Genomic DNA, 26,420 nt, shown 5'->3' with positions numbered 1-26,420 from the left:
CTTCAGGGTACCAAAGAGTTTAGGTGTCAGGTTTAGATAATGTTTTTGTGCTTTTGTGAAATTAAAGCCAAATATCAGTATATCAGTGTTGTAAAATGCACGTATATATAATGAACGGAGTACAGCATTTCAGTATAATACATATTTAAAGTGAACGAGGAAAGGTACGGTGTGGGGTGTGCCTGTGTGAGGATGGTACTTAGACCAGTGAAAAGATTTAATGTAGTGCTTCTTAGTCAATCCATAGCTCAAACACTCCAGTGATTGGAAGTCAAGTGAATACATTAATTCTATAGCAGATAACTGAAGATTTGACCTGATTCCAAAGACGGACAATGTTGGTATACTATACAATCTGTCACTGTTATGAATGAGAAACTTTACACTTTAACCTCACATGTGGTATTTTGTCAGTAGACAATAAGATAAATAAAGTACAAGGAAGACCACTTTACACTTGAGGGCTTCATCTGTCAAAGTTTTTGTTGTTAAATCTTTTGCGTACCTCGACTCTAAGGTGTGGTTTATCCAGCATCCTAGCCTGGATACCAGACCGAATTTAGCCCCGCCCACAACATTTGAAGTCGGGAAGTTCGGTCTGGTGTCGCTCCATTAGGGGGAATTGATCTGCGAACAGAAATGGTCTGACCAATCAAATTGTCAAGGCGGGCTTTATACGATGATGGACAGATGATCAACAGTAACGTAATCAACCGCGTCACCAACACACGGGTTGAATTCGTTTTCAACAAACATGGCTGCCGCTGGAGAGCTGAAATGTATAGATTCGAGTCCATTTGGACATTGACAGTGCATTCATTTTGAAAGAGGAACAGAGAAACGCGATCAAGGCATTTGTCAATCGAAAATATGTTGTTGCCTTCCTTCCTACGGGATCCGGTAAAAGTTTAATTTATCAGCTGGCCCTGGTCACATACTACGTTGTTCTGATTGGTTGTAGGTAACCAATTGAGCGAAGAGGCATTTTTTCTCCTGGTTCGGTTGAAACACGCCCCATAATCACAGCCCATTGGAGCGGTATCAGACTCATATTCTGACTAGAATTATGAGTATGACATCGTCAGGCTACCAGCATCCAGCAATCCACTGAGAAAAACATGTTTTTTTAACTGATGAAGCAGTAATGTCACACTATGTATTTCCTGTAAATAAAGCTTAAATGTGACTAATAGATGTGCTTATTCCTATGTTAACATTGTAAATATGATGTTTGGTGTTCATCCAGACCACTACAGAATTGAGTATTGAGTATTTACTGTAAAATATGTGACAGTTAAAATCTAAAAAGTAAAACAAAAGTAGATACGGGTCCTATTATGTATTTAATAAATGTAATAATAATATAATTATATCTAATAAATACTATGAAATAAAATCAGTTTGCATCAAGACACTGGAGATATTGTGATATATGCTCACAGAATCCAGGTGGAAAATACGTTTTTCACGGCTAACTGGTTGGACAGTAATAACTTTGTAAATAATTAGTTTTATCCTGGATTATCCTGGTTCCCCATCATCAATCAACAGTGCAACCTTTGCTGGTGAACTCTGACCTCGGTCATACAATTAGCTTTGGTTCAGTTCCCATGTAGGGGTGTGAGCCTTGTCACTGTCCTAGTGTAAATTTGCACACACAGGGGCAGAGGCATTAACACGTTAGCGCCCGTTACACATTAGAACAGACTGCATGTGGCTAAAATCGCATTCTGCCTGCTGCAGGAGCACAGAATGACAAGTTGCGCTCGTTGACTTCATGGGGAAAGTGGGAGTTTAGAGGAAACTGATGGGAAAAGCACAAGGAGTGACTGATTAGGTATTCCATTTTATGTATGAGAGCTGCAAGGGACATCACTTTCACAAGGTTTTTCACCTTTTAAAAGCAGGTGTAAAACGTGAAATGAAAAGGCACAGCATTGCGGACTGGCCAAGCCACTGGGCTCTCTAACGTCCGTAACATCTGGCCATCAGTCACTGTCAGAAAATCAGAACCCTCAACACATAGTTACCAGTAAAGAACAGTAATTACATTGTTCAAGGGACAAAAGTTGATAATTGTATCTACCTTACACCAAAATCCTAGACTTTATTAACCATCATGTTGGAAGGGTGTAACCTTTGCCTGTGAACCCTGACCTCTGTCTCGCTCGATAGGTAGGCCCACCTCTGATCCAGCTCCCGTTGAGGGGTGTGAGCCTTGCCGCTGTTGTGGTGTAAATGTGCACACTCAGTCAGAGTTGACAAATCCACACCCAAAAAGTGTAGATGTAGCTCATGCTGTTTGCCGTCGACTGACCCAAAACTGAAATTAACTGAAAATAATTCAAGAATCAAGGGACTTTTGAAGATCAGGTGACATTTACATGTTTTGTTTGTTCCTCATAAACAGACCAAAGAGTCATGCTTGAGTACAATCCGAAATGACCCACACAAGGGACAAGTACAGTTTATCAGATGCATTAACAGAAAAGTTGTAATAGCACAGGTGTATGTGTGTGTTTTTGTATGTCTATGTGTGTGTGCCCATATGCACGTGTATGTTTTTGTATGCCTGTGTGTTTGCCTGTGTGTACGTGTGTGGATGGAGAATACTTTGTCTTGAAGATACTGGTAAAGGACAGTAATAACATTGTTCTATTGTTCGTGAGTTCATAATTTGATTTATCCTAAACGTGTTACTCTATTGACTATTGTGTATAAAACTGTAACCCTTGCTTGTGCCCTCTGACCTCGGTCATACACACTCCACAGATGATCCTACCACTGATTCAGTTCCCATTGAGGGGTGTGAGCCTTGCCACTGCTGTGGTGTAAATTTGCACACTCAGTTAGAAAATCAACACCTGCATTAGGGAGAAACTATCACATGCATACATCAACCTGTTTAACATCAACTGATCCAGAACGCATCAGAATTTAGATTAATTCAAGATTAGAAGTCCGGATGTTTAAATTGTGCGATGAAGTGATTTCTACAGTTGTTTTTGTTGTTTGCTTTAAACACATCAAAGGGCCATCAATCTAAAATGGCCTTTACAGTATCTGTGGCCTTTTATTGTAAGCAAATTGATAAAGTACTTGAAAGTGGGTGTCTGACTGGGGTATTTGTGCATGTGCTTGAGTGTATATGACCGTTTGGAGAATACACTATCTTTAGGGTCCTGGTAAAGCATGGTAATAACACTGTTATTACATACCCAAAGCCCAGTAAATAATTGAGGTAACTTCTATATTTGCCATCACTAATACCTTTATGTGTAACCTTTGTGTGTGCCTATGTGTGTACCCTTTGCTTATGAACTCTGACCTCAGTCATGCTCAGTGAGTGCATCGGCCAGTTCCCATGGAGGGGTGTGAGCCTTGTCAGTGAGCTGGTGCAAATTTACACACGCCATCAATGTCAACACCCACAACTGGGAGAAGTCACCGCATGCATAGATCACCATTCACCAGGTCACCATTTTTACCTTCTGCTGACCCTGAACTCAGGTCGTGCTGTTTGCTATCCAAAACACAAACGGAACTTAATCTAGATTAGAACTTGTAAAGGCTCTGAGCACTGATAACAGAAATGAGTCTCTTTTGAAGGTTTCGTTTGAGTTTTATCAGTGTCCTCAGTGTCCACAGTGATGCTGTTTTGTCGTTCTCATATGACCTATGCCAATTCAAAACTCTCAAAGTGTCAAAGTGAGTGGTTTCTCGTTTTTACCTCAGAAGTTTCCCTTGCGCTGATTACCTGAATAGATTATAGAGCAGCCAAGAAAGGGGGATGGACACCAAGATTTACAATCACTCACAACAATACAGCTACCACTGATTAAAGCTAACATACTAACTGATGTATGCCAGTGACACATCATGATGTGAAGTTAAAAATGATAAGTAAAGTTATTTTAATGAGGGTTGGTGCCTTTGCCCACAAACCTATGTAGTGAATAGTTTGAGCTTCTAGTGGGGATATCAAATGTGATGACCTCCCCTTCACATGACTGTACCATCAAAATGAATCTGAGGATGCCATGCAACAGTGTTTCATTAAAAGTTTCCCTTTTAGATGGTGAGTGACGCTGTGTAAATGATATTGTGCACGCTTACAGTAACAGTCAGGCTGTTGTTGTTGGTGATGATGAACGTACACTCTGAACTGGACACCAATGCTAACCAAACCCTCAGGTTCCCATGGTGAGGTGTCAGTCAGCTTAATCGGGTGTGAAGACTGTGACCATCAGGAAGGTGAGTAGGAGCACAGCTGCACAGAGCACCCATGTAGAGGTCAGGAGTTGTGTCACTTCTGTGTGCTCAAGACAGCGCTGCATATGAGGTCAGCAGAAGAATCCAGAATGCAATAAAACATTAGCAAATCAATTCATATTTTATGTCATTAAAGCTTTTATTTCAGTTACTGATCAATTTAATGATTTGATTTGAAAAAAAAAGGATTCAACATGGAGCCGCCGTCGTACTTATGTTAGATTTGTTTTTACAAAACTCTTGAAAACTCAGCCTCGACTGTCACTGATAGGAAACAACTCTTATCCCGGTCTTCATAATGACTATATGGTTGAGCTCAGAAAATCGTTGCCTATAATTTGATTTAAAGCACATTGCCTTTTTTCAGAAAAGGGAGGCTTTTTATTTGACCAGATTTTTTACCCTCAACCAAGACTTGGGGCTTGTAATATGTAGTGTGTTATTATCTAGGTTTAAGCCTAGTCAGAGCAGAGCACAGTTCACTGTTAACAGTTCAAACTGATAGAAAATATAAGTAATGGCCACAACACAACCGCCGCTAGAGAGGTGCTTATACACTCCTGCGTGTGGAGTGCGACCATTTGCGCAGTTGACACCTCAACACACTCCCGCTTGTGGCGCATGCTGGCGCACCTTCGTAGCACGCGTCGCCTGCCAGCGTGAAGGTGTCAAGGCACAATTTGGCGTTTCCTGTATAAATTGCACGTTGCCCCGGCTCGTGGACACATGCACCGCAGACTCTGAGGACTAAACACGCACGTTCAACTCGCAAGAACTATGGAACACTCTACCTGTCAGACTGGAACTAAGGAGATTACAAGTATGTCTCGTGCTGGATATATCAGTGAAAACGCAGTGCAGGAGCGCGTCCTGTTTTGGAGACCATGGACACCAGAGCAGTGTGGACAAAGGATGGGCTCACTTTCGGTAAGTTAACTGGATTCAAAACTGGTCAAATTTGCTTTAACACACAGAAGGAAACACTCCTCTGTAATTAACAACCTATGCAACTTAATATAAATGAATCAATTGATTAACGACTAAAAAATGAAAGTGAATGGACTGAACAGAAAGAATGATTAAAGGGAATTCTTTCTTTAAAAAAAGTAGCCATTTTTCATTGCTTTTGTTGTTTGCTCGTCAAATGCTCATGTTTTTTTGTGTCTATTTCAGGCTTATACCAACACCTCTGCTGAATTACCCAATGGCATGAAAACCAACGGCATGTCCCACCCTGTAAAGTAAGCCATTATGTTCTTGAAAACCATTTTCTACTTTAAACCATTTTCTATATTCAGCCCCATCTATCTAAATGTATATCTCCCCTCTGCCTTTGTTAAGCTACTCATTTCATTAGTAGCCTATAAATTGTAATAGCATTATGGTCGGCGATGTCTAACTTGAACTTTAATTATTTGATAGGTTGTTCTGGCCGAAATCGCGATGCTTCGATTATCTGTACCATGACGCAGAGGTGCTACTCCGGAACTACCCCGTCCAGGCGACCATCTGCCCATATGCCGACTCCAGTAGTGAGGAAGACGAGGACAGTGACGAGGAGGACGAGAAAGAAATGAACTAAAATGTACTTGTGATGTGATAGAAGATGGTGTAGATCGAGCCTAATATATTTTCTAATTTATTTTTTGTGTACAAAAATGTAAATATGAAACCTGTTTATTTAACACTTTTTTATTTTTGTATCATGTTCTTAGGGAACGTTAATATTTATTTTTAAGATATCCAAAGGAAGCTTGTCAATAAATTATTTTTCATCTTACAAATTGTTGTATTCGCTCTTGCTTATTTTACAATTTAAAGATTGAAATCTGTAGGCTACTAAACCTAGTTTATGGTGAAGTTGATGTTTTTCCTGTGCATGTTATTGATGGAGATAATTTCTAAACACTGTTAATGACTTAAGAATGTAATAATCAAGTGCCTTGTATTATTAATTACCTTATATGAATCATGTACTTATGTAAGCAGGAACATGGCTTTTCTGTGTTTCTGCGTGTGTGTAATTTAGAATATTAGGTGCCACTTAGTCTGCATTTGTACAACAGCATGTTTAGACCAGAGGTGATAAACTTCTTCCCACCTTATGCAAAACTGCCATCCTTGCAATTCAGGGAGCCTCGGACATCAGAGATCCACCACGTGGTTATCCCTGCTGAAAACTAAACTTCTGTCTATACAAACCTTGCGCGATGTGTTTATCAGGGCTTCACTTTCAGCCTTGCAGGGAGTGAGCCCGATTGCAATTGTTGTTTGTTTTGTTTTGTGTGACTCTGGTGCCTGCTGAGCAGTAATCAGAGAATTAGATGCCCAGAACAGTAAGGTTGTCAGACGAAAGAGACATCTAAAAGCAAAGTCTGAAACGGGAGAGATATTTAAAATAAAGATTATGTTTAAAAAACATGCCCTACAAACTTATTAGGAAGAGATGTGATGTTGGTTGGGTATTAGAATTGTTCCAACAATACATGGGTAATACAATAGATTAAGAATAAATTAAACAAAGGTGTGTCAAATAAGTGGTGTGCAAAAAATATTATTATGTATAGAATATACACTGTTTAGCCCAAAAAAGATTTAAAGAGAAATTTAAGCCTGTCACACTAACTACATTAACCTAGACTGATGTATTGAACTAACACAGGCTGGGTGGGGGCTGAGTGCTGGCTCAAAATAATCTGCTGTTCCTCCAGCTAAGAAGACCTGTAGACAACATACCCTGGCGTTGTTAAGATTTTTAGCAGAAACAAGGCCAGAAAATTAGCAGCTGTGGTCCACTAAAGTAAAGCTATCTTAAAAAAAGCAGCTCAGCCACAGACAAGGAATAAATTATGTATTTTCTGGGAATTACTAAATTCTGTAGATAATGGATTCCTAACTATGCGTTAGAAACACAAATGTTTCAGAGTTTACTTTATTCTCAGCCTATGTCAGCAGGGGAAAGCAGACATTTGAACAGATAAAACAACTGTTGGTCAGTTCTGCTGTCTTAGCACATCCATGACACGACAAGCCATTCGTACAAGCTGTAGACTGTAAAAAAGGTTATATGACATCTGTGTTAATTTATAAGTGGGGACTTAAAGTTGAGACCAGTGGCATACTTTTCTACATGGCTAGATCCACTAGCTCAAGCAATGTCTGAATATTTACAAGCAGTAGTGGCTGCAGCCTTGGCGGTGCAGGCCTCTGCTCCTATTGTACTACACAGCCCACTTACACTGAAAGTCCCACATGCTTACATGTCACCAGCCAGACAATTATCTTGCATGACTGTTTTGCTCTCGCAGCCTCATATCACTATTGAGCACTGCGTGACATTTAACCCAGCTACACTTTTACTTACGGCAGAGGATGGTAATCCACATGATTGTGTAGCAGAGACAGATAAGACAATGGCAGCCAGAGCTGACCTACGAGATATGCCTTGTCCAGAAGCTGATTTAACTATTGTTTGTTGATGGTTCAAGCAAATAAACCTTGAACGCACAGCCACTACTTCCACACTATTCTGCACAAGCAGCGGAACTAATTGCCCTGATTGCGCACACACATGCAAAAGACCCGGTTTCATTGGGAAACCACAAAGCAGACAAGGCCACTAACCAGGCCGCATTACAACAACCATCTGACACCTGACACGTACACAATTGAAGAATTAGATCTCACAATACCAAAAGATATGCTGCAATATTGAGCCATGGTGAAAACATGCCTCAATAAGTGGGGATAGTAAGCATATATTTTTACTTCTTATTTATATTTGATGAGAAAGATGTTTAATCATTCATTATTGATTTTATTGAGTTAAATCCAAACTATTAAAAGAAAATTGAGAATCCAAGAGTGAAATTAGTGAAATTAAGCATGCATGTTGTTATCACTGTTTGAAATGAAGTATGGAAGAATCTACACTGCCTAAACTCTAAAACCATTTGCTGAAACAGACAAAGAGATTGAATATACATTTGCAGAATATGGCAAAAATGTGAATTAGCAAAATGCTCTCAAAACTCTCTGCTTCACAGGAACCTGTGAGGCTGAAACCAAGGTTAGGTCAGGAGCAGGGGCGGACTGGCCATCGGGGATACCGGGGGAATCCCCGGTGGGCCGACGGGGTTGGGATGGTCCAAAATACCGGCCCACTCCGCTCACCAAACGGCCCTTCCCTCTAACATCGCCGGCACCTACGTTATTCTATGCTACACAGAACACATATTATTGAATCTATTTCCAAAAGCGATCTGATTTCACTGACTGATTTTTATACTACTCCTTGCGATATGTATTCACACTCATGGTGCCTAGTTTTCGAAACTATTCTGAAGTGTCTTCTTTACTCATCTAATGTCTTCCGTAAGTCCAACTTTGTTTTAGGCGTTATTAAATGTCAATCGCTCTAGCCTACTCAACACTTGCATCACTCGCTCTCAGACACCCCTACACACACACACACACACACATACACAATCACACACCCAGCATGCAACACTACTGATACCACTGATGTTCACACCCCATCGTATGTTCTGTACTGTTCATTTCTATAATATAGTGGGCGGCTTGTCCATAAGGGCGATTGGGGTGACGCACTGCCTACGGGAAAAGGAGTTTTTTTCTGTCGGATTCTACCACTAGACCGTCTGATCTGCCTCTGCATGTCATTGTCGAATCAGCCAACAGTCAGGCAAACGTGGTGCTTGAAATGACCCCGCCTCCTTTTTGGGCAAAATGGAAATCGCCCCAGATCTCTCTCATTGACTCTCTTGTTAAATCCATTTTTAACATTCAGTGCAACAACTCCATTCGTTCTTTGAAAGTCGGCGTACTAATGAAGATAAATTGACAACAAAACATTTAGGACTTCTTAGACCAAATGTATCCATTCAACAGGTTTCTACAAGGGGGGGAGGGTGCTACATCCAAGAATTGGAACGTAAGAAAATCGTGGCTAGCAGGCTGTGAAGTGGCTAATGAGGTCTATACCACTGTCACTTGTCATAGGTTTTACAGTGTGAATGTTCGCTTCTTGCACTAACACTGAGTTATTTTCTATGTGATGACTTATTTAGCTTTTGTAAGCCACTACTTTCAAGATCAGTCAATAAATGTAGTTGGTTTTGACTTTTATGTTGCCCCCTTCTTTATGTTGTTATTGGACATATCATGTGTCCTGGTTAAGCTATGTTACATCATAGAACTTTTGAGACATGTGGATAATGAAAAAGTGGGATATTTTAATGTGGAGCCACATCATGTTTGCTTATGAAGACTCCTGGATGCAACTTTCTTTCATAGCTTTCCACCTGTAACTAGCTATGTAGGTAGAGGGGAAATATTTTTGTTGTGTGCTGCCATCTAGTGGACAAAAAGGTATTACTGTATGAGTTAATCAGCTAACAACAAATTGATACAATTGTCTTGATTAATGTAACTACTGAATGGGTCGCCTTAATCATTATCAAAAATATGCCCCCCCTGAGGATTTTTTCCAGGAGCCGACACTGATTCCTACTAATTCTACCCTCTGATTCCAGTTTCTTTATTGTGTGGTCTTTCTCTGCTGACATTCATTCCTTAAGGCTCTGTAGTTATACATATAACCATCTGATACTAGCCCAGAGTTAAGCATATTCATCTAGAAAACTATACCTACCTTGGAGTGTTACAATAGCCAGTATCATTTTATTCCATGTGTCCATCCAGTCAAATTGGTGGATCCAAATGTTATTAAACAAAACATATATGATGTAATTTCTTTGTAATTATCCAAAATAATGTTAAGTGTGTGGGTAATTTTCAAAATAGGTGACCGACTGGTCGATACGTGCGATGCATTGAGTGGGCAACTCGCTGTGTATTGAGTGGGCCGGTCTGACAGTAACTCCCAGGCCACTTCCCCCCCCCAGTCCGCCCCTGGTCAGGAGATTGGGTCCTAATCAACAGCCTCAAAAGAAAACACTGCCACTTGCCCAAGTGGGACAGACCATACCAAGTGCTACTGTCAACATCTACCACAGTCAAGATAGCGGAGAGAGCCACCTGGATACATCTAACACATTGTAAACGAGTAAGCCTGCCTTAGAAAGAGACAGAGAATAAGAGCTATTTTCCTCTACAGTTTTTCAAGGCCGGCCCACTGTGACAGGAAGTCCAACCTACACAGGGGGGGGGGGGGGGTGAAGAAAACAACACTGTCCAGTGGGGAAGAAAAGTGGAGACTGGGAGGGAGGAGTGGTCCTATCTCTGTGAAGTCATGGGGAGTTACAAGGGGAAAATGAAACAATGTGTGGAACTTTTGATAATAACTGTACTGCTCTACATTTTGGGACTGTAAGCATATTGATCACAACAGGCACCGATCTTGGTCAAATATCCGCAATGGGCCCGGGCCAAAGATCATCCGTGGTGGAAAACCAGACTGCCCAAACACACTTTCCACAAAGAGACTGTTTACATTTTCCTGCCCAGTAATATTCAACAGCCGATGTGTTCTGCAGAAGGCCTTCAAGGACACAGCAAAGAGGCCTTGTTTGAATGTTATCTGAAGCCTAGGCGAGCTATTGATACACACACACAGTTGACACCCACTATGTTGGCCTACAAATGCAAAGTATACAAATGTGTGATGAGAAATATGATGATATTTTAAATGATTGACTTATGATGATATGGAAGGATGCTCAGTAATGATCTCTGTTCTGAAAATCCATATGATGAAGCTCAGAGTGATGATTTTGAGGTTATCCATTGAAATTGATAATTGACGAATTAGGAAAGAATTGTAATTTAGATTTTGATGGTGATTTTGAATTATCCATTGAAACGGATAAAAGGAGGGACTGATGGAGATAATTTCCAAACACTGTTAATGACTTAAGAATATAATAATCAAGTGCCTTGTATTATTAATTACCTTATATGAATCATGTACTTATGTAAGCAGGAACATGGCTTTTCTGTGTTTCTGCCTGTGTGTAACTTAGAATATTAGGTGCCACTTAGTCTGCATATGTACAAGAGCATGTTTAGACCAGAGGTGATAAGCTTCTTGCAACCTTGTGCAAAACTGCCATCCTTGCAATTCAGGGAGCCTCGGACGTCAGAGATCCACCACGTGGTTATCCCTGCTGAAAACTAAACTTCTGTCTATCTAAACCTTGAGCGATGTGTTTATCAGGGCTTCACTTTCAGCCTTGTGCAGGGAGTGAGCCCGATTGCAATTGTTGTTTGTCTAATAAATATACTTATATGCAGCTCCAGAGTCCTGAGGTAACTAGGGTGAATTTCACCTAACAGTTATTCTAAATCTTTAAATTATTTTTTGGGGTGAAATTCCCAAGAATAACGGGTGCAGAACAATGCTCCACACCTTTTTGGACTTCATCAGAAGAATTACAATATCCTTGATTTCTCTCCCAGGACAATTCCAAATGTTACTCTTTTTTCAATCATACTCCTGCTCGGTAACAGAATGGGTGGAGCTAGATTACTTCTTGTTGGCTTGTCCTTTCCATTAGATTAGAACAGAATCCAATTAGGTGTGAAGAATGCTTGGAGGCGATACTCAAACTTTATAATGCAAAGAATTTCAGGTTTTGTTTGGTTGGTGGCGTAAATCCAAACAGATCGCCTATCCAAATGCCACGGGTTCTCATGCACACACGTGGCAAACACCCAAGAGGGAGACGCTAGGTCTCTGCTCCCCCAGAGGGCCTAACCTAATTGTGTGCCGTGACGGCAGGTCAGGTGTGCATTTAGCAATTAGCCACAGGTACTGAGATCACATCACTGAAACTCTGCATGTAAGTCAGCGCTTTCCCTACCATGTGACCTATCCTATCCTAACAGATGGCCTCTTCAGCTATGCCCTTGATGAAGATCATTTAAAGGAGGAAGAGTCACAGATGGCCTCTTCATCTATGCCCATGATGATCACCTAAAGCAGTGGTTCTCAACCTTTTTTCAGTTTTGTACCCCCTGTGAAATATTTTTTCAGCCAAGTACCCCCTAACCAGCGCAAATCATTTTTGATTGAAAAAAAAAAAATGTAATACACAGCGCTATACCATCATTGTCTGATTTATTAAACTGTCAACACTGAAGATTGAACATTGAACATTGTTGCATTGAACTGAGTGCTTTTGCAATTACATTTTAGTGAGAAACTTGTACTTGTGCTTCACTGAGAATCTTTGTCAGTCTTGGTGGCAGGGAGGCAACTGCTGTGATCAAGCTCTTCTCCAGGCACAGTCTGTTTCTCTGCTTTGTTTTGATCACAGTCATTGCAGAGAAAGAGGCCTCACATAAATATGTGGAGGCAAAGGGTAGTAGCTGCTCCAAAGCTTTCTGTCCCAGGTCAGGGTGCTCCTGCTTCATCAGTGTTGATGTGGCAAACTTCATCTGGAGGCCACGGTCAGATGACACTTCCAGGAGTGTTTCCTGATTAGTGACAGGTAGCTTGCTTCCATTTGCTTCGGACAAGAGAAATGGGTTTCTCACTCAATCCAACTGTGTAGCTTTATCCTCCATGTCAGGAAAGTAGGAATGAAAATTTTGAATCAAGTTGGTCAAATGTCCCAGGCCACGATAACCAACTTGACTGGAGCTCTGTCCACATCCTCACTAGAGAGAAAATCATCCACCTGAGGAAAGCAGGTGAAATCCCCCTGTGCAGAGGCTCTTCTCCACAGCTCTGCTTTCTTCAGGAAGCCACCCACCTTGTCACACAGGTTTAAAATGCTGTCGCCCTTTCCCTGCAGAGACATATTCAGTTCGTTCAGTTTGCTGAATATATCTGCCAGATAGCACATCTTTGCAAGCCAGTCTGTGTCCTGGAACAAGGAAGCATGGGGAGATCTGTGCTCAATCAGAAAGGTGTGTACTTCAGATCGTAATTCCAACAGCCGGTTGAGTATTCTCCCTCGAGAGAGCCAGGGCACTTCTGTGTGCAGCAGCAGTTGTGTGTGTTCAGCACCCATGTTTTCTCGATACAATTCTGGCTTATTATACAGTTACTTGCCAAAACGATAGAAGACATTCCTCCAAAATACCTCTTTTTAATGATTTTGGGGCCACAGTGAGAATGCTGGAAAACATTTTGTCAACCGAGAATTAAAAGTTTATCTGACTTTTGAGAAAAACGTGATCCAGAATCAAATAACCACCATCCTATGAAATGTTGGTTTATTATTTTTATAAATAATATAGTATTATTATTTTGCACCAAAATCATATTATCTTATATTATTTGGTGCAAAACAATCACATTTTTGGACATGTCAGATAGACCTGGTTAATTCTCGGTTAATGATTTCTCTACCCATTTTATGTCTTCAAAACAGTTAAGCTTAACATAATGTCCAAGCAGAAATAACCAATAACCAATAACCACTACATTGGCAATCTAGATAATTACACCCAGTAAACTGTTAAAAAATGGACTGTATTGATATGGGATTTTCAACAAGGTGGAAGGACTGGAAAGGCAGTTCAAGATATTTGCTGTCAACCTATTGTCTCAACCTATTCCCACTGAAAAATAATTCTGAAAGATTATTAGTGAAATAAAAATAAGCTTCCACTAGCCAGTGAGTGCTGCAGAGAGATATAGAGAGTGTGCTTATCATTACCTTAAGACAGTGGTTCTCAAAGTGGGGGGCGCGAACACTCTCCAGGGGGGGCGCGATGTCACAGACAGAGAAAAAAAAAACGACCGCCGACCTGTCACTGGTTAGTGAAAGCTCCCTCAGAGGCGAAATGCAAGGGGCTGGACTGACCCAAACAAATCAAATACTGTTTTGCTCCTGATCCACCAATCAAAACGGAGACTTATCATTTGAACGCGAGTTGCACCTACGCTTCCGAGAATTAAAAAAAAATGCAGGCATGGTAAGCGCTCACCCTGAGATGACACTCTGCAGAGTTTGTTCGATTTCTCTTGTTTCCTCTATCATTCAGATATTCATTGCTTTATAAACAGCCTTTTTAAAGACTCACTCCTTCCTTAGTAATACCTTACTGCACTTGCAGTAGGTCTATTCGTAGCCTATTCTAAGGAGTAATTTGCTCCACAGTCTTTTTTAAAAGCTCGTAGACCCGGGAGCTAGCCCGAGAGCTAGCTACCTTCTTCCAACTGCAGCTAGCCCTTTTCTCTTAACACCTACCTTTACAGTTTTTGATCATCCACCGTGTTGCAACAAATAAAACACCAGCACTTAAATACTATTTTGTGCTGTCCCTGTCTACGTTGTGTACAGTTCGTTTTGTTAGGAACCATTGCCTAGCACAGCCTTATCCATTATTCGTGTGCAATTCGTTCACAGCCACACATACAAACACACTCACAAGAACACAACGTTGAAATTAGAACTGTATTAACTTCACACACACTGTATCAGCAAACAAACACAACTATGGACAAGTTTCTGATTCGTAAAAGTCAGAAAGAGAAGCCTGTGGACTTCTTTAAACATAAACGTGATGGCCTCCAGCAACAACAAATCACCATCTCCAAGCAGTGTCTGGAGGCATCTTATGTAGTTGCTCATAGAATTGCTAAGCTTGGCAAACCCCATACAATTGCCGAAACACTGATTTTGCCGGCCGCGCAAGACGTGTAGAATAATGATAGGAGAGCGTGCAGCTGCTAAACTCAGCGCAATACCTACAGTGCCCTCCACAATTATTGGCACCCCTAGTGAATATGAGCAAAACAGGCTATGAAAAAATATGTCTTTGCTGTTTATCCTCTTGGTCTTTCACTCAAAATATTCACAAAAATCTTACCTTTTCATTGAAGTAAAATTATTGAAAGAAAAAAAACAGTTGACATTAAATAAATATTTTCCCCCAAAGCATGTGTGCCTCAATTATTGGCACCCCTTAATTTAATGTTTTGTGCAGCCTCCCTTTGCCAAGATAACAGCTCTGAGTTTTCTCCTATAATGCGTGATGAGGTTGGTGAACACATGGCATGGGATCTGAGACCATTCCTACATGCAGTATCTCTCCAGATCCTTCAGATTCTGAGGTCAACGTTTGTAGACTCGGCTTCAGCTCATCCCACAGATTTTCTATGGGGTTTAGGTCGGGGGACTGTGATGGCCATGGCAAAACCTTTATTCTGCAGTCGGTGAACCAATTTTGTGTTGATTTTGAGGTGTGCTTCGGATCATTGTCCTGCTGGAAGGTCCAACCACGGCCCATTTTAAGCTTACTGGAGGGGGCTGTTAGGTTTTCATTTAATATCTGCTGGTATTTGATGGAGTCCATGACACCTTGTATCCTAATAAGATGTCCAGGGCCTTTGGAAGAAAAACAGCCCCACAACATCAAAGATCCGCCACCATACTTCACATTAGGTATAAGGTGCTTTTCTGTATGGCTATCTTTCTGTCTACGCCAAACCCACCTTTGATGTTTGTTGCCAAAAAGCTTTATTTTGGTCTCATCTGACCATATAACTCGGCCCCATTGAAAGTCTGACTTCCATTTGGCAAACTGTAGGCGCTTTAGTTTGTTGTTGATTGACAGCAGAGGCTTTTTTCTGGCAACCCTCCAAAACAACTTGTGGTGATGTAGGTGGCGTCTGATGGTAGTTTTGGAGACTTTCTGACCCCAAGACTCAACTAACCTCTATAATTCTCCAGCTGTGATCCTTGGAGATTCTTTTGCCATTCGAACCATCCTCCTCACGGTGCGTGGGGTCAATGTACAGACACGTATTCTTCCAGGCTGATTCTTAACATCTCCTGTCGCTTTAAACTTCCTAATTATTTGCATGATAGTGGAAATGGGTATTTTCAACTGTTTAGAGATTTTCTTGTGTCCATGTCTTGATTTGTGCAGCTCAACAACTTTTTGTCGCACATCGTCACTGTTGTTCTTGGGTCTTTCCCATAGTGATGAATGACTAATGTAATTTGGCCTGTGCCACCTCGTATTTGTACGCCAGTGGAACAGGAAGTCATGGTTGACCTCTTAAGAGTTCCTTATCAAACAGGTGAACTTAAAAATGTAAAACATGACTGGAAATATACTTCAGTTAGATTTTGATTATAAGATTTTTCTAGGGGTGCCAATAATTGTGGCACACATGTTTTGGGGAAAAATATTTATTTAATCTCAACAGTTTTTTTTTCTTTCAATAATTTTACTTCAATGAAAAGGTAAGATTTTTGTGAATATTTTGAGTGAAAGACCAAGAGGATAAACAGCAAAGACATATTTTTTTATAGCCTGTTTTGCTCATATTCACTAGGGGTGCCAATAATTGCGGAGGGCACTGTATGTCAAATGACACTGTATCACGCCGAATATCAGAAATCAGTTTAAGTCCTATTTCAAAGAGGACTACCGTTCATTCGCCTGAGTTCGGGATCCATTTCTCTGCTCAGCAGACGAGCTGTCAATAGACATGAAAGAGCAGCTGAAGAGTGACAGTAGACTTAAGCAGCTCCCCTCTTTCGTCATTCTGGGTAGCAATGATCAGCTTTGCGACATAGCCTTAAAAATGCTCCTCCTTTTCACGTCGACATATTTGTGCGAGGCAGGCTTTTCAAGACTGACTGCGCTCAAAACTAAATACCGCAACCGCGCACAGATCGAGAAAGCAAAAAGGGGGGAAGAAGGGGGGGAAAGAAAAGAGAGGAAAAAAGAGACAAGGGAAAAGGAGAGAGGAAAAGGAGGGATTTTGTATGGCCTAATCCTCCATGACTAAAGTTTTTTAATTTTGATGTACATCATACATCATTTTTTAAACATTAAACTTCTGTTTCATATGCATTTCTATGAGAGCAGAGCGCCGACAGAAGGACAGCTGAGATTGTCAATAGATTTTGAAAAGGAGTGATTTAAAAAAAATGTTTTACTTTTCTTCAATGAAGCGTATCTTCTGATGTAATTCAGTGAGGTAATGATGGATGACTCAGCAGCTGAGACACACAAATACACACACTCACACTGACACACTCAAAAACACACACTCACACTGACACAAATACACACACTCACACTGAACACACAAATACACACACTCACACTGATACACTCATAAAAACACACCCACACACTGATATGCTTATAAAATCACAGTTTTCGTCACAAGAACTGAACACAGAGAGACGGTTTGGCAACTCAGACAGTGTAGTAGTCTAGTAGATTGCATAAGTCAGTTCAAGCACTGCAGTTTGTGGACAGGTTAACTGGGAGAGACTTAAACATGCCATCAAAGCCTGTTGTATCACTTACCCATGCTACTGCTGTCTTCAGTAATGCTGTTTGAAGGTCAGCTTTTGCATGGGGGACTTGGGTATATTATCCACAACAGCATCTGAGACAAACCTTTTGTGTAACCACATCAAGATTTGCATAACTTTCCAACCCAGATGGGACTTGAACACACAACCCCCACCTCCGGAGGCTGATGCACTCATTTCAAAGACTAAATGATGCACATTGCACCTACGTTTGTTGTCGTCAATGACTAAATATCCCATTAATGTGCCAAAATGTCTTCCTTTTGCTTTCCTGTCCATGTAAAGAGGTGTGAGAATTTAAAATCCCCCCTTCTCACCTTGGCACCAAAATGGAGGTGGACTCATATTTCCCTACAAGAGCAGGAGAGACTTGGACTTCTCCCACTACCATGGTTGGGTCCAATTGCCTTGATTGGCCCAATTAAGCCCAGGTGGCAGGCTATTTAAAGGATGCCTCAATCGTAGCCAGGGAGAAGCATTGGACTCTTGAAGATTCATGAGAAAACACTTACCTGTTGTGAGGTGAAGTGTTAATGGTGTTTAGATGTGTGAACACTGTGTGCCTAGAATGTGGGCTAGAATGTTGTCCAGTTTCGGTGTCTAGTTTGTGCCTAGAACGTGGCCTAGAATGTTGCCTAGTTTCGGTGCCAACATCCCAAAAGCATGGGGTGACCGCCTCGGTCCTTCACAAGAGGTTAGATGCAAATCCTTGAGTTCACATATTAATCCCTCATACTCATGCAGCTCATTCAGAACAGGAAAACCAATCACTCTGCCACTGGCTCTTTGTTTGCCAGTCAAGACAGTGGTTCGCGAGGTAGAGGAATCGTTCAAACAGAAGAATGCTAGTACTCTTCCATGTGACAAAGTCTCCCTAAGCACAACACTGAATCCCCATCAGCTCCCTTTGTGCAGGTTGGTGCCTTGCACGGTAGCCTCTGCCATGTGTGTGAATTATACTAATCTGTGAAAGGGTTAATCTGTGAGTCATTTACCTGTAAAGTGCTTAATAAATACAGTCTGAACCATTTATGAACACAGAAAATAGTGGTGTTCACACCAGGAGTGAAGCTTGCCTAGAGCGCCAAATGAGCCAGGGCCGGCCCTGAGCCTATGCATCTGTTTTGACTTGGATTTGTTTAGTCTTACAGACATTCCTTTGTGAACAATCCTTGCAAAAGAGGAAAACCCTGAAGTATGATATCCAGCCTATTCAGAAATGTACAGGCAGTGCCTTGCAGACAATTGGGGAGGTCTCACAATTTCCCTGTAGCAAGCACCCAATCAGGAATAGACTTTGGTGTGTAGGTATGTTTGTGTGTGTGTATGTGGGTTTGTCTGCAACATATAAAAAGACCATGAGCTAGACTATTTCACAGAACTTAGGATCACGTCATCACGAATGTCTTGGGTAGTGCCTGTGCATAAAACTTTTTTGAGACAAAAACAGGTAAGTGAGGACAGCATATACTGCATGAACTATGAATTAAAGGTATGTAAGTGAGTGCAGGGTCAAAGCATAGTTATACTCTAATATTAAGTTACTCTACATTTACTGGTATATTTATTATATAACAAGAGAAATATCATATAGTGGTTTTGTTTTACTGCTATTAGTTGTGTTTTTGTTTTCAAATATCATGTATATAATCCAGGTATATATGTGTTCCACATAATGGAAAAGTCAGAGTCACAGATTTGCAACTCTTAACATCCTAAACATTGTCCCTATCCAGGGAAAGTCTGGAATAGGCCTTTCACCATGATCCTGCTGGTATGCGATTCCTTCTTCCGTTTTCCTGGCATTACATCTGTAGAAATGTATTTATTTTAATGCCAGCTCTTTTTTTGTTCTTTACACCAATCAAGTAAGAGCACTGTTTAAGGCACAGAGAGCGTATTCTGAATTTGATTTAGCTTACTTTACTAAATGGGGTTTTGGTTTGAAAATATAGAGCATTTCTCACTGCTGTGTCAACATTTTCCTGCTGTGCATTATAAAAATAATCTGAATACAGCTCACCATCCCAAAACTTATCAATTTGAACACAGCAGGTCAAACAGACTCCTTGTTATCTGACCAGGTATTGGTGAAGAAAACACTGTCTTGTTTTTGGGAAACTGCTGATGTCCCACACTGAGTGGTGTGTTCAACCTCAGGTGATGTTCCTTTTGTTTGGTTCCAGGTGGTGTGTGCTTTGGCTGCTGTTTCTTTGGCAACAACACCAGTTCCGCTTGAGCGTACGTATGTGTGCACTGCCATGGTGTGATCTATGCCTGGAAGCAAGTTGGTCTGCAGTGGAGTCATGCTGATATTGACATACTGTGTTGATTTTACACTTTAATTTCACATTTGGATATTTAGTAATTTCATGACTGCCCCTTTACTTATGGAATGGGTGACTCAAATACATAACATACTTCAAATAAAAGCATAGAGAACACCATAAGCTTCCTTCCATGTTTTGCAACGCAGCTCATTGTATGGTTTAAATTCAAATAAGTTTGTACTGACATGAATCTATTTTTCTCTTAACAGCCATCTGCAACAGCACTGCATGCAAGGAAAACATCAGTAAGTGCTTACGCATTCAGAATATCGGTGTGTTTGTGTGTGTGTGTGTAAAAAAAAAAATAACTGAACAAAAAGGACTGTAAAGGTGAGGTCCGGGTATTTTTGTGTCGCCTGGTGTGTCGGTGAGAACACCTCTGGAGTCAGAATGGCGTTTACTTTAAGGATTCAGGCAGCACAGTAATGCTGAGGGTTCATATCAGGCGTAGCGAGCATAATACAGAGGCGATTTGTATGTTTGTGGTCTAGCGGAAAGGAAATAAATGAGAAATTATACATTGGTTTGCATATATAACACAAATGCTTAATATGTACAGATAAAATGCTGTAACACAATACAGATACTACCAAACAGTACCATTTTTCGTAGTCAGGAATAATATAACGGTGCTACCATTCTAATGCCCTTAATGTGCAACATGGCGTTTGAAATGGAATCCTCTTGCTCAGGTTGTAAATAATAAAAGGAAGTTGACACATTTTAAACAGGTTTTACATACCGAGTGCACACCATTAACAGTTAGCCTCAAATGCATTTGAAGTAGTCAGAAATACAAATAGTACGTTATTACAGTATGGAATTTGTTCATACGTTCATCCAACAAAGACACAAACGTCCAGTTCGTCAGTGACGCACACACTTGCACCTGAAGGAAAGTGAAGTGGAAATGTAGTCCAACATCTTCCGCTAAAATAGATGATCAAGCGAACTAGCTGATATGATGACTCATCAGGTGATCTTCAGCTAACTACTCACAAAATGTGTGCGAAGCACAGATCTCAGCGCAGGCATGCAGGGCAATCTGCTACAGTCACTTGTCTTTCTAACAGTGTGTGCGTGTGCATTTGAGATGTTTGTTTTTATACCTTATGTATGAGTGTCTGTACACAGTATGTAAAACATTTACAAGATATACTATGTCCATTTGCATCATTGTGCTATTTATTATCTATTAGAGTGCTGGACAAACTGGATGGACTGTGACAACCCAACGGGAACTGGAGACTCGGAGACTATCAGTAACCTGAAGAACTATTTCCCCAAGGACATGTGCCCCAACCCCACCGCCATCGAGGTGGCAACTGTGGATGGCATCAGCCTGGCGGATGCAGGCAATGTGTTTTATGCGTGAGTGCACAGTAGCTATTATGTATTCAAAAATATAACAATCATTTTCTTAGTATGCCCCAAACGGAATGGTTTACTGAACTCAGGGTTCAGGCATTGGGCTCAATATCAATTGTTAACAGCGCTGTGTACATCAATACAATTGAATTGAATTAAAATTGAATGTAGGGCACATGCCATAACCTTAGCATTTCTATGACATTAGCTCATTAATTTATTCTATCTGAGACGTGTCATGCTGTTAGCTGTTATGCTGTTGGGGTCTATAGCACTTGACAGTCTGCGTGAAACAATAATGTGTTATCCAAAATCATCTAACAGAGAATCTGAAGCACCAGTGTTGTCGGACCAGTGGTGGCTAGTTTTTCATTTATAGGTCCCTTTTAGCAACTGGGACAAGCATTGGAGGTAGAGAGATCTCTGTCTTCTCACCAAATGCAACAAGTCAAAATGAAGCGTTTTTGAATGCTTGGTCAAGACAAGGACCTCACTGAGGTGGACCACTTCTCAGCTTTAGTCTTGTGTGTTTTACTGACCTCGCACCATGAAGCACACAAATACTAGCCTGGATGCCAGACGAACTTAGCCCCGCCCACAATTTTTTGGGTTGGGAAGTTCGGTCTGGCATTACTCCATTGAGGAGAAATTATCTGCGGCTCGATATCGGCCGTACCAATCAAATTGTTAAGGCGGGCTTTATACGATGATGGACAGATGATCAACAGTAACGTAACCAACCACGTCACCAACACACGAGTTGAATTCGTTTTCAACAAACATGGCTGCCGCTGGAGAGCTGAAATGTATAGATTCGAGTCCATTTACAGTGCATTCATTTTGAAAGAGGAACAGAGAAACGCGATTAAGGCATTTGTCAATCGAAAAGATGTTTTTGCCTTCCTTCCTACGGAATCCGGTAAAAGTGTAATGTATCAGCTGCCCCTGGTCACATACTACGTTGTTCTGATTGGTTGTAGGTAACCAATTGAGCGAAGAGGCATTTTTTCTCCTGGTTCGGTTGAAACACGCCCCATAATCACAGCCCAATGGAGCGATATCAGACTCATATTCTGACTAGAATTATGAGTATGACATCGTCAGGCTACACAAATACACTAAAACAGGTAGAATGGCATTGATTAAAGGATCCTGAGCAACGATTGTCCACTAGAGGTTGGTATAACACACTTGGCCAACACTTTATTAGCTAGGGTATGATATCAACATGTTAAATAGTTCATTATATAATTTCAGTAGGTGGCACATTATTGTAATTACAGTGTTACACAGTGGACCTTTAAGTAACACTTACAAGATCATACATAAAGTCTCAGTAACAGTTTGTTGGATGTTAATGGTCTTTTATATTTGGTACAGGAACGATCACATCACTGGCCTCATCTGTAAGAACGCAGATCAGAAGAAATGCTTCTGCCGGGACTACAAAGTCCGTTTTGTCTGCTACCCTCCATTCTGTGGCAACCAAAAACGTATGTGAACCTGTAAACAATTCTCTATTACTCACAGTTAAAGGTTCAGTCCCCGATTCTAATCCAATACAATTATTGTCAAATTCAGTGGCGGCTCCTGAAAAAGTTCTCAGGGGGGGCAATTTTTTTGATAATGATTAAGGCGACCCATTCAGTAGGTACATTAAGTTAGCTGATTAACTCATACAGCAATACCTTTTTGTCCACTGTTGGCAGCACACAACAGTAATGTGTCCCCTCTTGCTACATAGCTAGAGTAGCAAGTTACAGGTGGAAAGCTATGGAAGAAAGTTGCATCCAGGAGCCTTCATAAGCAAACTTGATGTGGCTCCACTTGTGGCTCCATTAAATTATCCCACTTTTTCATTATCCACGAGTCTCAAATGTTGTATGATGTAACATAGCTTAACAGGACACACGATATGTCCAGTAACAACATAAAGGAGGGGTAACATAAGTCAAAACCAACAATATGTATTGACTTATCTTGAAAGTATTGGCTTACAAAAGCAAAATAAGTCATCACCTAAAAAATTATTCAGTGTTAGTGCAAGAAGCGAACTGTGAAACACAATGTGAAACCTATGAAAAGTGACAGTGGTATATAGAAATACAGACCGTGTTAGCCACTTCACAACCGCGATTTTCTTTCGTTCCAATTCTTGGATGTAGGATTTCCCTCCCTTTGTAGAAACCTGTTGAATGGATACATTTGGTCTAGGAAGTCCTAATTGTTTTGTTGTCAATTTATCTTCATTAGTATGCCGACTAAAAAGGAGTTTGTGTCAAAGAGCGATTCGAGTTGTTGCACTGAACAGGAGCCATCTTGACAGAATATGCCTCTGTGTCGAAGGCTGTATGACGTTCGTATAGGCTTTTACGCCCATTACTTATGACACGACATGGAGGGGCGAGCCCTCCCGGAAGCCATAGAGAATGCATTGAGAGCTCTGTTTTGTGAAAAAAATGGATTTAACATGGGAGTCAATGGGAGAGGTCTGGGGCGATTTTCATTTCGCCCCAAATCGCCCCAGAAGGGGCGGGGCCATTTGAAGCACGACTTTAGGCTGACTGAATGACTGTTACCTGATTCGACAATGACATACAGAGGCAGATCAGACGGTCTAGTGGTGGAATCCGACAGAAAAAAAATTATTACATTTAAATTTACATGTCGTCATTTACGCGACTTACAAGGATATTGCGTTTATACATCAGGTTTTTTTTTTTTTTTTTCCTAAGCAGTGTGTCGCCCAAATCACCCTTATGGACAAGCCGCCCCTGGTCAAATTCAGCAAATTGCTCCCTCAGGGTCCTCTGTGTGTGCCCTCAAAACAAGCTCTAGTGTCTGGGTATGTAAATGTGATACAAAGTGGATTGGACCAACAAAAACACTATTTCAGCCAATCAACACATTGCTCCAGGACATTGGAAGGGAGTGGTGTAGTTTGATTGGCTGTTGAGCTAAAATATCAACAACCTTTTGCAAGAATTGCAGAACTTTTCACTGGATTTAAAATGGGATTGGGATGGGATAAAATGGGCTAAACATGTTATATGTCATGTTATATGAGATATTTGTTAATAACTCCACTGAACAATATTTGTGTTTTGAACATAGTTTCATCCCTACCATGCCAATAACGCAAATCTGAATATGATTTTAAATCATTAATTTGAATCCAACCGATAAGAACTGTAATCATCAGTTCAAATCAGACCTTTTATGTGCTCACATGCAGAGCAGGGCCTAACCTAATTGTGTGCCATGATGCAAAGGCAGCTGTGCTTTTACCAATTGGCCACAGATCAGGTAGTGACATCACTGAAGCTCGGCCTATGTCAGTCAGTGCTTTCCCTACCATGTGACCTTTACCATCTTAACACTATGAAACACAAACCCTTAAAAGTTTTGCACATGGACTGGAGGACAATAAAGGTTAAGGATAATTATTAAACAATGTTTGTTAAGCATCAAACATATGTTCATCCCAATCATGTCAATGAAGAATATTTGAATTTGAAATCAGACTTGTCTTTTTTATTGTGCTGACTAGCATTGTGCTGGACAAAGTGGTATGATCGTGACAATCCCTCCGCTACTGGTGACTGGGAGCTGCTGAAGAACCTGCGGAAGGAGAACCCTAATGAGATCTGTGCCAATCCGATCGCCATTGAGAGCCAGACTGTGGACAAAGACACTCCCGCCAGCGTGACTGGCCAAGACTTCCTCCAGTAAGGGACTGGCAATTTTCAGTTTTCTTTATAGTTATGGCTATTTGTTTTTGCACATACTTTCATCTATATCCACTTACACTGCATGCAGTATGTTAGCAAGAAGGTGAGTATAGATGTATTAAGTAAAATATATCTCAGAAGAGATGGGCCTTCAAATGGTCTCTGAGTTGAAAAACAGACAACACATTTGAATGAGATAGTTGTTTTTGCCTAAAAACAGGAGAGCAAAAAGATTATCACAGTACATGATTGGGAACAAAGAAATGGAAGTTCATCATGATATAGTACTGAAGATAGGATGCATTTTAGCGGGCACTGTATATAAGCATGATGACTGACACATATCTTTATCCCCTCTCCTCCATGTATAGCTTCTCTCCGACAACTGGGTTTGTATGCAAGAACAGCCACAACCATTACTGCCTGGACTACAAAGTCCGGTTTGGGTGTCCTTGTAAGCCTGGCTTGGCCATTGGAGATACTATCCCATAATATCTCAACGGTGTAAGACTGTTCAATGTGTACTTTCCCCAGTAGTCTAGCAGTGATAACTGATGTATTTCTGTAACAGCATCGACATCTAACATCTGTTGTTGTTGTGTTGCCCCATATTGTGCTGACTTGCTGGTTTAAAAGTCACAAGTATGCAGAGAAATAATAAAACTAGCAGTTCAAATCCTACATTTGTTTTCATTGTTAAGTTGCAACTTCACAAAAAATGTCAAAAAACATTGAAGACTTGAAGCCCTGCCCTCAACTGTTCTGCTCCGGAGCAATAGATGTAAAAAGAAACTACAGTTTTGCCATTTTTGTCGGATATCATGAGAAAAATCTTAACTGGCAACCAGCGAAGCACTGCAGGTTTTACAGTTTAGCCTAGCAGTAAAAAATGATAGGGGGTTCTGGGGGTGTTGCCGTTGTGTTATGAGCTCTCCTCTGTGTGTTTGGTGATAAACGGCATTCCTGGGCCTGTGCTGTATAGCCTATGGGGCCTCACGTTGCCTTTCTACCACACTAAGCTTGCTACAGTATCAAAGCATCAGGAAAAAAAGGTAATTACACGCTTACATCAGTACCTCAATTTACAAACCCAGTCCAATTGTTTTTTTTTGTTTTTTGCTTATGAGTTGTGATGACCACTCCCTCAGCATTGGGCAAGCAAGCATCTCTCAAGCAAGCACACTTCCTTTAAGGGGAATTTCTTTCTTCCACCGCCAGTGAGGACCAGAAAGGACTAGCTATGTAGTTTGAGAAGGATGGTCAATTTATAAGATTGCATAACTAATAACATAATTTGATTGGACTTGAAATGGTGTTTTGATGTAAGTTCTGAGCAGATATGTTAATCTGGGTGTGTCGACCAATGGCTGAGAACTGTTGCGCAATTTGGACGTGCTAGACTGCGGATGTAAGGAACTTTGCACGTCAATGAGGATTTCAGA

The 26,420-nt window shown here is 40.9% G+C and overlaps 1 protein-coding gene and 1 pseudogene across 1 annotated transcript; both read left to right on the top strand.

The window, feature by feature from the left end:
• The window catches only part of LOC116223895, a 10,759-nt pseudogene extending 5,824 nt beyond the window's left edge, over positions 1-4,935 (top strand).
• Positions 4,936-21,032: 16,097 nt separating this feature from the next.
• LOC116223894 (cartilage intermediate layer protein 1-like) lies at positions 21,033-24,979 on the top strand. Its single transcript, XM_031582176.2, has 3 exons — positions 21,033-21,250; positions 22,628-22,740; positions 24,798-24,979. Exons 1-3 carry the CDS (start codon positions 21,096-21,098, stop codon positions 24,977-24,979), a joined length of 450 nt encoding a protein of 149 aa, XP_031438036.1. The 5' UTR covers positions 21,033-21,095.
• Positions 24,980-26,420: the final 1,441 nt, after the last annotated feature.

This window comes from Clupea harengus, chromosome 15 (genome assembly GCF_900700415.2).
Source record: "Clupea harengus chromosome 15, Ch_v2.0.2, whole genome shotgun sequence".
NCBI lineage: Eukaryota > Metazoa > Chordata > Actinopteri > Clupeiformes > Clupeidae > Clupea > Clupea harengus.
This window is presented reverse-complemented; position numbering and strand designations above follow the sequence as displayed.